General features: G+C 43.3%; 2 protein-coding genes across 2 annotated transcripts in view; one reads left to right on the top strand and one right to left on the bottom strand.

The window, feature by feature from the left end:
- Positions 1-203: 203 nt before the first annotated feature.
- On the bottom strand, positions 204-6,497 carry LOC119213066 (elongation of very long chain fatty acids protein 6-like). The gene is made up of 4 exons (XM_037464093.2): positions 6,218-6,497; positions 4,444-4,575; positions 3,816-3,967; positions 204-3,333 (listed from the first exon to the last, which is right to left on the bottom strand). Exons 1-4 carry the CDS (start codon positions 6,298-6,300, stop codon positions 2,903-2,905), a joined length of 798 nt encoding a protein of 265 aa, XP_037319990.1. The 5' UTR covers positions 6,301-6,497; the 3' UTR covers positions 204-2,902.
- A 3,090-nt stretch (positions 6,498-9,587) lies between these two features.
- LOC119213256 (PH and SEC7 domain-containing protein 1-like) overlaps positions 9,588-14,618 on the top strand; it is a 40,291-nt gene continuing 35,260 nt past the window's right edge. Inside the window, exon 1 of the mRNA XM_062559862.1 lies at positions 9,588-9,894. The gene's annotated coding sequence lies outside the window, so the exon portion shown is untranslated. The remainder of the gene's footprint in view (positions 9,895-14,618) is intronic.

Consider the following 14,618-nt stretch of genomic DNA (forward strand, 5'->3'; position numbering starts at 1 on the left):
CCAGAGGGTCCAGCAACACCTCCTGGGTCTCCAGAGAGGAGAAGGAGAAGCTCTCCTTGACTCTTAAACTGGATATTAGTGTTTTTTAATATCCAGTTTATGTTGAACTTTTCTGTTCCTGGTTGTTTTTCTCGCTTTAAGCTCTTTTAGCTTCACGTGTTTTCTGAAACACGATCACAAAGAAAGGAGACAGTTTAAAACCATTATTGTGACATATTTATTGAAACAACATTTCAACAATGAAAGCCCTTGAACTGTTATTTTTTCCTTTCGTTTGCAGCAGAACCCGACTCGCCACATCCAAAGATCACCAGCATCGTTTGGCACATGAAGCACAACATCATTTCAAGTTTAAGAAAAGTTCTGAGCAGGAATCATGGCCCACGTTACAAAAACCCTCCGTTTGCACTGGATCCAACATCTTCAGGTGTTTAAAGGAGAGAGAAGCACTGAAGACCTTCATGTCACTGGGGCAGATGTCTGTGATGTCACACACACACAAAAGGGGTGTGTCCTGTGATGTCAGGGAACCTTAATGAAAAAAACATCTGCCTGTTTTTCAATCTGTGCAGATGTTTCACCTCTGCAGGACCAATCCCAGAGAGTCATGCGTTGAGCTTTGAATAAAAACTAAAAACCAAGAAGCGCGTAAACGTCACGCAGAGCGCTGGTCTTCACACGCACACATTGACCCTCAGAGAGACGGCGTGGAGATGAAGAGTGATGCTCATCTTCAGCAGATGTGGGAAAACGTTTACAAACATCAAACGGAGACCTAAGTCCGAGTGAAAGGATAAATATAGAAAATAAATAGATTCTAGTTATTTACAGACGTCTCATGTGTCACGCTTTCATCTTTAAGGAAGAGAACAGATCACAGTGGAATGAAAAGGGAGGACAGAGGAGGTGCAGTGAAAGGACGTTAAAGGACACTATTATGCATCAATTTAACAAATCATCACCAGGTCTGTGAGTTCATGCACGGCTGCATTAAGGAAAATGTGAGGTCTGAGACGGGAATATTTCCTGTTACATAAAACCCTTTTTCTTTTTTAAATGATTATTGAAATCCTTGGAAATCCTTCGCATGCTCGGTCGCTTTGTTTCAGTTTCCCCAAACGACCTCTGAGCAGTAAACTGTCAGAATTTATTTTATGGGTGAAATATTCCTTCTAAAGCGCTCAAACTAAACAATGAAGTACTTTGTACTAGTTTCTGATGGTTGATAAGAACAGGAACATTACTCTACAGGTACTCGATCCTCAGATATCAGTCCTGCATAAAGGAGAACAATGAGTGAAGCCACACCTGTTGGGTCCAAAGTCCACAGCAAGCACAGGTACGTAGTACAAGAGACGCCACATGGGAGGTACTTCATGTACAGGTACTACAAAGAGACGCCACATGGGAGGTACTTCATGTACAGGTACTACAAAGAGACGCCACATGGGAGGTACTTCATGTACAGGTACTACAAAGAGACGCCACATGGGAGGTACTTCATGTACAGGTACTACAAAGAGACGCCACATGAGAGGTACTTCATGTACAGGTACTACAAAGAGACGCCACATGAGAGGTACTTCATGTACAGGTACTACAAAGAGACGCCACATGGGAGGTACTTCATGTACAGGTACTACAAAGAGACGCCACATGAGAGGTACTTCATGTACAGGTACTACAAAGAGACGCCACATGAGAGGTACTTCATGTACAGGTACTACAAAGAGACGCCACATGGGAGGTACTTCATGTACAGGTACTACAAAGAGACGCCACATGAGAGGTACTTCATGTACAGGTACTACAAAGAGACGCCACATGGGAGGTACTTCATGTAGTAGTACTACAAAGAGACGCCACATGGGAGGTACTTCATGTACAGGTACTACAAAGAGACGCCACATGAGAGGTACTTCATGTACAGGTACTACAAAGAGACGCCACATGGGAGGTACTTCATGTAGTAGTACTACAAAGAGACGCCACATGGGAGGTACTTCATGTAGTAGTACTACAATAAGAGGGCCACGTAGGGTTTGAGTTGGAAGTAAGATCCATAAAACAAAGCCGGGTTCACAAACTCTTCTTTAAAGACCAGAGAAGAAGAAGTGAAAGCAGTGACACAAGCCGCCTCAGCAGGGAATGTGTTGAGATCTTTATCGATAGTCGCTGTTCCTCTTCGTCAAAGTCAGATAAAAGAAAACGTGTTTTAGAGCTTAGAACTAAATATTAGGCACAACCCTTCTTTCATTCAGTGTGTCTTTGTTCTCTTTTGTTAATCATGAACTCACTATCATGAAGGTCCACTTGTGCTGGTAATAACTATTATTTTAAGTATTAGTAGAATAGTTGCTCTGGTTAGCTTAGCTTAGCATAAAGCCTGGAAAGAGCAGGTGTCGCTAGCTGTGTGTTCCATTCGGACTCTGGGTCCCCCTTCAGATTAAAACCAGGATGCATGTTGGTCCCTGGGTCTTTATGCTTTAACACCCCCCCCCCCCCCAATATGTAAGAGTCAACCTGAACTATTCCTTTTACAGTATGAAGTGGTTTATTCTTTCTACTTCAGACGTTTCTAATGAGTTTCTTACTGTCTTAGTCACCGAGGAGGTGATATTTCCTTGGTTCCCTTTCTCAGAGGCACAGTACGTACGGGTCAGAACTATGAAGTCCCTTCAGTTGTCCCATGTGGGCTAACGAAAAAACAACAATTCTTACTTTCAGTTGCTTCTACACCAATGAAATTATATCTGTGTATTTTATTCTATTTTTGCTATAAAGCTCGTTTCAAATTTGCTGCACACCTTTAAATGGATATGCAAAGAGCTCCTGATGCGTACCTGCGTCACCGCGTGCAGCTTCAGGCGCCTACAAGAGAAGGAGGAGGAGCATCGAGCAGCTACTCTGCTTTGGACCCTTTGTCCCCGGAGGAGCCCCCCAGGTAGGACCGGTAGAAGAACAAAGCGAAGAGGACCAAGTAGCTGAGGTACATGACGGAGCCCCACGCAATGTTGTCCATGTTGGACGGGCAGCGCGTCTCGTGCATCCAGCGGTACACCAGGCCCAGCACGGCCAGGCCCATGACCATCTGCAGGATCTGGGTGGCCGTGATGATCATGGCGCAGGGCCGGGGGACCCGCAGGCCGGCGGCCCGCGCCGCGTAGTACGTGTACATGAGGGAGTGGACCAAGTAGTTCATGGTCATGAACCAGCCGCCGCCCGCCACCTGGTCCTTGTAGGAGTACCAGGAGTAGAGCAGCACGGTGATGTGGTGGTACCAGTGCAGGAAGATGAGGCGCTGCTTGCGGAGGATGATGAACACCGTGTCACCTGCGTGAGGGGAAGGAAAAACAAGTGATGAGGATCACATTCCTTCCCGTCTGCAGCTGAGGAAACGCACACACACGCCGCCTCCAAACCCTGGAAGGCCTCAGCGATCCGAAGAAGAACCCGAGAGAAACGAATAGGGTGGCGAGGTCTGCTCCATCACTGCTTCACCATAACGACGTGTGAAAAATGACACCTTTAAAGCCCTCTTTGATCTGACTGACTGCAACCAGCGGCGCTTTTGTTTCAGGTCGACTTTGTTTACTTCAGGCACACCGTTAAAATATTTTATTGCATCAATCTCTGCCTCATTAATCACATCGATTAACGCGTTTTTAGCTCTTGATGTAAACATAGAATTAGCCACTGTAAAGAATGAAATATATATATAAATATAAATATATATATATGGGTCTTGACAACCAAGATATAAAATGATTCAAAACCCTGAAGCCCCCCCCTCTGACATTGAGGAGAAGCCTTACCCAGCTCGGGGGCCTTGCTCAGTACGAAGGCGTATGCCCAGAACTTGCTGACGGGGGCGCTATAGAAACTGTTGTCACAGACGGACTGCCTGAAGCCGCTGGCTGCGAGGATGTGCAGCATGTACGAGCCGGTCCTCAGCGCTCCGATGATACTGCAGAGAGAGCAAGACCATTAACATGTCCCTATATCCTCAAAGGGGGCCATGATACAGGGGGGGGGGCTGTCTTATGGGCAGAAGCTGTAAAAGCAAACATTATCATCAGATTGTCATCTCTCCGACAGTCCTTGAACACCTCACTCCAGTTGTAAGAGAATGTCATCTTTGTGTTACTTTTAGAAAAGACTCCTTAAACTCCAAATGGGATTTTCTGCAGATCAAGAGGCGTCTTTATTGTATCTAATTAAATATTGTTAACTTTGGCTACATGTGGTCATACAGTCATCCAGGAAACATTTCCTAATGAGACGCATGTTTTCATGGTGTGAATGGAGCCGTGTCCTCGAACTGGTTTCTTGTGCAGGTGAAACTGATGGTTATCTAATTTCATCCAGTTTACCCAACTCTCTGGATTAACGACTTGATCCACTCTCAATCCACCAAGGAAGCGTCGACCATCTGAGACTCACCTGAAGACGGCGAGGCTGAGTGACCACAGCATCAAAGGCCGTCTGAGGTTCAGCTTGGGCCTTTCCCTCATGAAGTGCTGCCCGCCGAACACCAGCGCAGCGTACAGGCCGCAGAACATGAAGGCCTTGCTCCTGTGAACACAAGCAACACCATGAGGCCTGAGACGACTCCAAATATACAGAAATATATATAAGAACAACAAGTGTGTGAAACAATAGCAGAGTAGAGTCAAGTAAAAAGTAATAGCAACACTAGTGTCTTAAAGCAGACTTTTAAACTGCTGTTATCAAACTGCTTTTAACCAGTATAAGACGACCGTAAACCAGTAAACCACCACATCGTGTAAAGGACATGGGACAGAGGGGGTCTCTGGTATTTACTTTAATTTAATAATTTAATTTAATTAATCTAATTTAATTTCAAATTTGAAGTAAATTTACTTGAAAACATGTTTACAAAATGTAAGTGGTCCTTAGCTGAAGAAAAGATGAAGAACGTCCTTTTTATACATTTGATTGCAAAAACAGCGTCCTCTAAATGACCTTTGACCTTTATCTGGTGAGGAGCCCTCAGAACCCTAAATCACCTCCGTCCAGGTGACCGCACAGCGAGGTCCTTCCTCCTCATTCATAAGCCAGGATTAAATGATTTGTTGACACAGTGAGGCTCATCAGCCGACCCACCACAAGCAGGAGGGAAGAAACTGATAATAAAATCTGATTTATTACTATTCCAATATGCATTACGTACTCCTGTGTTTGTGGTTGTTTGGGAATTAAACCAGATGACTAATCCAGAACATATCAGAGTAAATGCTGCTTGACCCAGTTAATGCTACGGGGGGGGCTACTGATGATGAATACAGGGGGGGGGGGACTCTAAATGTTCATGAAACAGAAAAAAAGCAGAACTCGTTTATAGATGAAATAATAGTTTTATACTGCATCATATTTTAAAATACTACTATATATATAGTAGTATTTTGTGCAAATGACACCAGTCGCCTGGGTTCAATTTGTAGTCACATCGTCATGGTTACGTAAGCGAGGGACGGAGCGGGTTTGTGTGCATTATGGGGTCATAATAAATGTGTTGCATGATAGAGAAAAGCTTTGATTCCTCACATCGGAGGGGAAGTAGCCAGCAGGTAAAAGTTTCACACCTTACAGAAGGAACATCATGTTCACTTACTCTCGTAATGGGTCATTTTATACATATATATATATATATAGAAGGAACCTGCTGGAGGCCTCAGCAGATAGAAATGCTGAAGCTCAAACATCCTCTTGCATCTTGTGAGGAGGTCCAGAGGAGGAGAGTATGCATGAGGAGAAAGAGGAAAAATAGGAAGGAATGGAATAAGGGAAGGAAGATGTGGAGGAGAGGGGGGGGGGGGGCGATGCAGAGCTTAATAGCGCAGTGAAGGCCTTTGTGTTCCTTTGTGTGTATTTAATGTGACAACAAACTGTAGCTGCACACGAACCCGCATCTGCTCGCGCATCTGTTCAATGCAATCAAATCAAGTTTTGAAGTCCGGCCTATGAGAGCAAAGATGATCCATCCTCAAGGACGTTTGAATTAAAGCGGGTAACCCCCCCCCCCCCCGGTTTCATGGAGCTAGCTTCGGCTCTTTAGCACCGTGAAAAAGACGCGCGCTCGGGGAGGTGACAGGTTCACAGCCCGTCTGTCCGGGAGGAGCAGGAGGTCCAAGCCGACATCTTTCATCAGGGCTTGTTGGTCTTTGTGTAAGCTAGTCGTCTTTTGTCTACATACCAGTTCTCCTGCATCCATTCCAGGGCTCTTCTTTCGTCGAAATGCCGCTCGAAGTCGTATTCCGCTGGCGGAGTCGCGTTCATTTTCTCGTCTTGTCCGCTTTTCTTCCGCTAAATTGAGCGCGTCTGGCGGGGAGGGGTTGCACAGCCCGACTGCTGCTTCCGTGATGTCCTCCAGCTGATATGAACTGGCTGCTCGCCGGTTGGAGTCCGGGACGACGGAAGGATGCGGAACCATCAGACGCACTTCCCCACCGCCTCTCACTCTCCTCACCACCATCAAGCTAGCTAAGGAAGGAAAAATGCTATTCCGGTTTGGACTTTCAGAATAAAAGCTATGACGCAGCAAACGCTTCAGTTTCACCACTATTTTTTGATGGGGGGGGGGGCTGTATACTTCTGATATGTGAATAATAAATTCACTTGAGGCTTCAAACATTTCTGTCAATGTGAATTCCCTCACTGCAGGACTAATACGGAATTATATTATCTTATCTTAAAAAACAGAAATGTATCCATTAACACACTAATATGTAGATTAGAATAAATACTGGTTACAGGTTGAACCTTAATTGTGAGGTTTGAACCATTGGTTTCCGGTTTTTCTCGTTGACACTGTGCTGTTTGACCATACGAGCGCGAGGGGATGGAGCGGAGGGGGCGGAGCTTGACTGTGACGTTTCATCCCCAGTGGGTCCTCTGAGGTCACCATCATCACACCAGACAAACTCTGGACTCCTATGATTTAATAATTAACATGAATCAACTAGTACTCAATATACACAACTGATCGGGTTTTTTTGCGCTTTTTTAGCTTCTATTTTATGTTACTTTATACTTGTATTTATTTCATAGCTGTAGCTACTTTGCATATAAAGCATAGATTCTAAATATAATCAACTAATACATTGTACAGTATGTTTTTTATGAGGTAAAACATTCTAAATATAAAATTATTAAATGAATTCCATCTTCCCCAAATACAGCATTGAAGTGACAAACACATTAATGTGTGAATAATTATAAATAATGTTCTGCTTTATAACTCCTTTTAACGTATATATTACTGCAAAGGATTTTTCTTTTAAAAGAGCATTTCCACAATCTAGATCTGAGTACATTACGACACTACTATTAGCAATTTCAAAAGTAATTTAGTATATTTAAAAAAAACACCCGTTTAACCGTTAATTTGTGTCAAAATGTGAATATCTTCTTACCTTTTTTAATTATTAACTGGCTATCTTTGAGTTTTGGACTTTTGTTCGAACAATACAAAACATTTGAAGATGTAGCCTAGACTTTGGTGAATTGTTATGCACATTTTATTAAGTGGAGGATTCATTAATGAATCTGTAAAATAATTTTGAGATAAATTGGTTTAAAAAAAGGTAAATAACTTGCAGCTAAATCTTAGATTAAGCCTTCATGTATTTCTTTATAAAATGCTTACACTGTCAGTGAAATACTCTTTATCTCTATGCGCCAAAATGTTCAATAGCGCTATCTGTGTTTGCTTAAACTCAATCTGCTCATGGATCTGTAGCAAAGGGCAGCGTGTCACTTCCATCTGGGCTGGGTAAGCACACACATCCGTCTGAGCAGAACCACAGCTGAATTATTAGCAGGTCAAAGGTCGACGAGTCAATTGCCCGTCGGCTTTGGTGCCCAACGACGTATTTCCCTCAAGGCCGCTGCTGCTTTATCACCTGATCTCAGGTGTGAGATTTATGACTTTCAATTCAACAGATGCTTCCTAAAAACGCAGCAGTAAGAATAAAGATATCTGTGTTTGTGGGGGGGGGGCGGCCCCCTTCAGAGGGGCTTCAAATGAATGAAGGCGTTGGGTAGTAGAAAGAAAAGTACAAAGAAGTACACATTTTTAGTATTGAGTCAAAACTACATTCAACCCCCAAACTTCTTTTTATTCTGAATACATTGTTGTATTTTTCAATGTTCAAGACTAAAACTTTCAGGATCACCTTTGTTTTTCAAACCTTTGGGCTGGATTTCACTCCGTGGCCACTTTGAGTCACTTTGTAATGATATTTGTAAAGTTATTTGAAGTACTGTATTTGGGACATTTCAGAGTATTTAGTGTCTCTTTGAGGTGATTTATCAAATATGTGGCATGAAAAACCTTCATTTCCAACGGTTCAAACAACGCAAAAAAAAAGAAATGGGAAAGTGGGTGAATTAGCTTCAGCTAACCCGGACTCACCAGCTAGCCTCCATTAGCTTGGTTTTAGTTGACCCGTTAGCTTCTTCTTGCATAATCGGAACTGCTTTTTTTATTTAAAAAAAAGCAGTTTATGGTGTAATAATATTATCACCCTAAAACCAATGTCCAAAAGATCATTTCTTTTTGTGTTGCTTCATTTTGTCCTTGCAGAGCAGTGACTTTGGTATTTATTAACACGGTCGGGTCAGTGATATGACGATAAGCTCATTACGCCACACAGGACGTGTTTCTGCATCACTGTGATCACACGACGAAGGCTTTTATTTCATCATCATCACCACGCAAACCTTTTGGTTCATGTGCATGCAGAATATCATCAGCTTTTAGCTAAATATCAGTGAGGCTTTAAATATGTGGAAGTGAATCTCACAAAAACAAAAAAGATCCAACTTTGTTTGGATTATTCTGACAGTTTCTGCTTTTTCAAACGAGGAATGTAAGTTGTAAGTTATTTGTAGGAGGCAAACATCTCTCGTGGTGTCAGGGACCCTCTCATCTGGAAGGGAAATATTGTAGTCTACTTTTCACTCATCTGACAGCGTTAGGACATTTACAAATTCAGATTTCAGATTTTACACACAAAATGATAATAATCTTTATTTATTTAGGAATACCAAAGTTTTAATGGAAAATATAACATGAGAACAATCACTGTTTTACCTTACAACATTTTGATGATGAACCTTTTTTCCATGAAGACTGTTACAAATAAATGTTACAAGCACATAATAAAATACCATAATCCTCATTCTAGTAGAAGTGAAGGATGTGGCTCCTCCTAGTGGTGAAGTTGCAGATTGCATTGATTTACTTTATTATAAAAGTAGGATTCTCAAGTATTCACAACAAAATCTAATTACAGTATCACCAAAAATAGTCATTGTCAAAATTTGAGCGGATATCATTATTTATTGGAACATTATTATTAATTTATTAAGGATCCTGTTTTCTACTATTATTTTAGTAGTAATAATACGTGATGTAATACTTTGTAGTAGTATAAGTAGCATAAAACAGTACCTCACAAACTGTCCTCAAGATACAGATACTTTCCAGCACCAGCTGTTAATGAAGGAGAAGGCAGACACTGGGCATGCCCAGCCCGGGGGGGGGGGGGGGGGGAGGAGGGAGGAGGGAGGAGGGAGGAGGAGGAGGAGGAGGAGGGAGGAAGAGTGGAGCAGTTGCGATGTCTGAGAGCTGATCGAAGCGACGAGGACCTGCTAGTCCACTTCATAGCATCTCGTCTGAACCAGAACCGTCCTCCTCCTCTTCTTCATCCCCTTCAACACTTCACACGCACACGCTCACACGCGCGGACGCGCTTGCGGACCTGGAGGAAGCAGCGAATAAATGTGGACCGCAGTGTCTCCTTTGCAGCATCTCCTCGTCTCCGGGAGACAGAGGCTGCTGCTGCAGAGATAACATCACGTTACCTGGTGAGTCCACGCACTGCCTTCACCGACCCAGGACGGGTTCTTCTGGTTCTGCTGGTCTTACATGTGATGCATGCGGCACAACTTGAGCCACGTACTGGTGACAGAGAGAGAGAGAGAGAGAGAGAGAGAGAGAGAGGGGGGGGGGGGGGGAGGGGACTGCATCACTGTCACAGCCAGTCGGACCTGTAGGACGCAGAAAAATAAAGGTCACCCCCCCCCCACACACACACACACACACGCGCGCGCAGTGGGACCTTCAGAAGGAAGAAGTTGGCACCGAGGAGTGTGTGTTTTTTCAGCTCTGACGTGAGTGTGTGTGTGTGTGTGTGTGTGTGTGTGTGTGTGTGTGTGTGTGTGTGTGTGTGTACGTGGGAAGGGTTTCAGTTTGTTTGCACATCAGGAGTTGAGACACACAGGTGAATGCAGATCTTCTTCGGGGGGGGGGGGGGCACATGGAGCAGCCGGGATTCAAACAGTCAACCATGCGGCTTCCAACAAAGCCTCTAGCATGGATCCAATGACCTTTCAGCTGATTTCATTCACTCATCATTTTCACAACCTGTTGTTTTAGGGAACAAACATTAAATGGAGGAAAGCATCAGTATTTTGGTGGAAATATGACACAGACAGAAACATTTGATCAATCTGTTGAAACTTCCGGGGGAGAAGAACTAAACCCACAAAGTCTGTGAAGATACAGATGAATGTTTGTGAGGATCAGATCCTTTTGATAAATGACGCTGCAGGAAAAGCGTCTTCTCTGCAGCTCTCAGAGTTAAACTCAGGATTTATGGCCTCAGTAAGTGATGTAAACAGGAGTGTGTGTGTCTAAAGTATTCTTCATTACAGCATGATGTTCATTTACTGAACTGGCAGGTCACTGGTTGTGTTACACACACACACACACACACACACACACACACACAGATATCGGCCCTCCTGCTCCTCGTTGTTAAAGCTTCGTCTCCTTCCCACGTATGTTCTCCATCTCCTCCTACACCTGCTCACCATCTGGTCTTCACTGTCTTTTTGTCGTCATTTCTCTCTCAGTGTTGTGCGAGGACAGCGAGGAGCTTTTAGGCCCCCCCTGTAACACCCAGCCAAGAGTGAATGTAGGGATGAATGAAGGAATGAATGTAGGAATGAATGAAGGAATGAATGAAGGAATGAATGAAGGAATGAATGAAGGAATGAAGGTAGGAATGAATGAAGGAATGAATGAAGGAATGAAGGTAGGAATGAATGAAGGAATGAATGAAGGAATGAAGGTAGGAATGAATGAAGGAATGAATGAAGGAATGAATGAAGGAATGAATGAAGGAATGAATGAAGGAATGAAGGTAGGAATGAATGAAGGAATGAATGAAGGAATGAAGGTAGGAATGAATGAAGGAATGAATGAAGGAATGAAGGTAGGAATGAATGAAGGAATGAATGAAGGAATAAATGAAGGAATGAATGAAGGAATGAATGAAGGAATGAATGAAGGAATGAATGAAGGAATGAAGGTAGGAATGAATGAAGGAATGAATGTAGGAATGAAGGAATGAATGAATGAATGAATGAATGAAGGTGGGAGGTGGCGTTTTGTGCTCCTCACGCTTTGCAGGCCTGGATCCCGTGTGATTAATGCAACGCTGACCTGTTGTAAAGGCAGGTTTTGTGTTACAGAGGACTGGTGCCATGTGGACAAAGGTTCAGATTGATTTCTACTCTGAAGCTTGTCAGCCCCCAGTGTCCTGCTAAGTGTTACAGCAGCAATATATCTCAAATATAAGTATTAATATAAGAGGACAGCTGACAGAGACACACCAGACAATAACTTGTGTCGCCATGGCTTCACTCTTCAGTTGACATTCATGAAATGATGCTGACACCCGTCCTAGTGGGAATAAAGTGGATTAAGAGGTCACAGATATGCCCTTAAGTCAATTAAAAGAAGGCAGAGGAGTAGCATAAAATATTGAATAAAACATGGTATAAATCACTTTTATATTTACGTTACGACGTTATCAAAATGATAATTATTTCATTTTTAATCATGCAATGATTTGACAACATTTGAAAAAAAACATTTCAAAAGGTTTACAAAACTATTTTTTAAAGAAAATAATCAAATATAACAAAAAATGTGTGCAGATGAGAATTATCGATACTATTATACTATTTGAAACTCAAAATAACTCAAATACTGGGATCCAACTTGATTGACAGATGGAAAGGAGGAGTTTATTTGAAAAAAAACCCCTCAATCAATGAGAGCCATTGATCGTGATGGAGCCAATCGACTTAACGTGGTTGGTCCACATCCGGCTGGAGGTGCACTCACACGCTGTGCAGCTTCCTCCAGCCTTTGAACATCACATTTCTATGACGTCACCTTCAAACTTCTCCAAACTCCAAAAGGTATTAATAGATTTAAGCTGCTTTTAGCTGCCAGCCTCCCGGATGCGTTCCCCGTCCTCTTGGAGGCCTTCGTGGTGCGTTTGTTGATGCACAGACTCCACCGTGAACGTGATGACACGCAGCAGCACCAAACGTTAGTGAGTCATCACATATCTTCATGATGACGATGATTTAAGACCCAAAAAGCGCACACATTTCATTGTTTTTGTCTTTATCCTTAAACTCGTCATTTTTTACAGAATATCCAGCATAAAAAATAATGCAAAATGGATTTTTTCTTGAACCCTTAAGAAGCATCAGGATGTTTCTATATAATCTGTTAAATTATTTAAAAACTGCCACAAAACAGCACAATATCAAGCTGAGACACTGACGTGGCTGTATGTACAAATATAGATGTTGTTAAACTGTTTAATCCACCACGTTTTTCTGATAATTAGTTTGTTAACTGGCCATAAAATAGATTCATATCTTTAGTTTCAGCACATTAAAAACACCTCAAGAGCACGAATAGGACAATCGATTTCTGTAAAACAAATTCTTATGACCAGTAGAACAAAACGCAAAGGATTCTTAACTCTGATAAAAAAAGATCGAGAAATAAAGGAGAAGTGAGAGACGGCCTATATGTCAATCAGTGTGTCTGATTGACAGGTCAGTTTGACTCTGAATGGCCAATCGTTTACTAAATAGATAACGTCTGGTTAGATTAATGTTCTGTGTTGAGCAGACGACATCATTTCCTTGGGGCCACACCCCCCCCCCCCCCCCCCACCCCCCCCCCCATAAGGTGTGACCCACACACAGGTTTGTAGCTTTAAAGCATTTCCCTCCCAGCCGTCTTCATGCACTTCCCCTTCTGTGCAGCCCCTCCCCGCCCTGACGTCTCCACACTGACTCAGCATGTATGTGGAAGAGGCAAAAGGGGGGGGGGGCTACGGCCCACTCTGCCTGCTGACTGGCTGAATCTGAGCATTGCTGTGGTAGTCAGGAAGAGAGGAAGGAAGCAGGAAAGGATGAAGACCGACCATGTGGGAGGTGAGAGGTCCAGCATGGTGAGAGGTGACATTGTGTGTGTGATGCTCCAGATGTGCGCATTGTTAGGAAACTGGTGTCAGAATGTGTGTGTGTGTGACGCCATGGATACGATGACATGTGAAATGTATTTATATCGAGTCACGTGAGCACGTTTAAGGATCTCAAAATAAAATGTGTCAGAATTACGCAAAATTGTTACACAAAGTAACACAATGTATTTGAAGTCTGCAGTTTGTAAAATGTACATTTAATCAATAGGTTTGCATTCAAAATCAGCACAAACATCCCAGAAAACTGCTCCAAGAATACTTTTTTAAAGCTTTGAGTTTTGACACTTTGCTGCCGCCATCTTGCTTTTTGGGGTCTTAAACATCTTTTTTTAAGCCGTTGCCATCTTTGTTTTCAGTGTGCAGTGATGCCCCTCCTGCAGTGATGCCACTTAAATGCCATTTGTGTCCAAGCCAACTCTCCTCTCCTCTCCTGCACACCAGCATCAGGGTGGAGGACCTGCCTGAAGGGCCTTGGTCACATCTCTCTGAGGACTCTTTTAAAGATGCACATGGCCGTTGCCATAAAAGATGCAAACACATACATTTGGTCTTCAGTTTTTAATGGTGGCTTTCCTTCCTATTCCTGAGACACCCTCTCACCAGAAGTGTTTTCATTCGGTATGCTTCTCAGGTTTGTCCTTATGGTTCAACTCTTCTTGTCTTTGACACCTCTCTTAAAGATGCACATGGCGGCCCACACTCGAGTCTCTCAGCACATTTGTGTACAACGCAAAAAAGGCACATTTTCTCTCCTCAAATATCCAACAGCTGACTAAAAATAGGCTCACGGCAGTGAGAGTGAGGCGGCCTGTTTCCCCCCCCCCCCCCCCCCCCCGCCCCCCCATCCTGGCAGAGTTGGCAGGAGTTTTGAACACGTGTGTGTTGTACAAGCAGCATCTCTCTGTGTCTTTGGACTCATCTCTCTCCGCTCTGAATAAAGTTCCTCCCCCACTGAAGACCGTTGCCATGGAGGGAAGCTCGTCGTGCCGGGTCATATTTTTGGAACTTTGTGCATTTCATCAGAAATCTGCACCAGTAGGAAGCTTTGCCAAATACAATAGTATTTAGTGAAATCAATAGTCGTGAGTGGATGATCACTGTGATCACTGTGAATGTCCCTCTGTGGAACGTTCTACCAAATAGAACTGCACCGTGTTGCTTAGCGTCTTAGCAGCGGAGAGCTAATATTAGCATTTCGCCCCGTCGTATCCATGGAGCTATTTTTAGCGC

The sequence above is a fragment of the Pungitius pungitius genome, chromosome 21 (genome assembly GCF_949316345.1).
Source record: "Pungitius pungitius chromosome 21, fPunPun2.1, whole genome shotgun sequence".
In the NCBI taxonomy this organism is placed as follows: domain Eukaryota; kingdom Metazoa; phylum Chordata; class Actinopteri; order Perciformes; family Gasterosteidae; genus Pungitius; species Pungitius pungitius.

Bases quoted from the DNA above. Each gene is read 5' to 3' on its own strand.
- LOC119213066 (XM_037464093.2), bottom strand. From the start codon at position 6,300: ATGAACGCGACTCCGCCAGCGGAATACGACTTCGAGCGGCATTTCGAC. The intron at 3,968-4,443 runs GTGAGTCTCAGA...CTCTCTCTGCAG, and splicing joins CTCAGCCTCGCCGTCTTCAG to TATCATCGGAGCGCTGAGGA. The intron at 3,334-3,815 runs GTAAGGCTTCTC...CCCCTCACGCAG, and splicing joins GAGCAAGGCCCCCGAGCTGG to GTGACACGGTGTTCATCATC.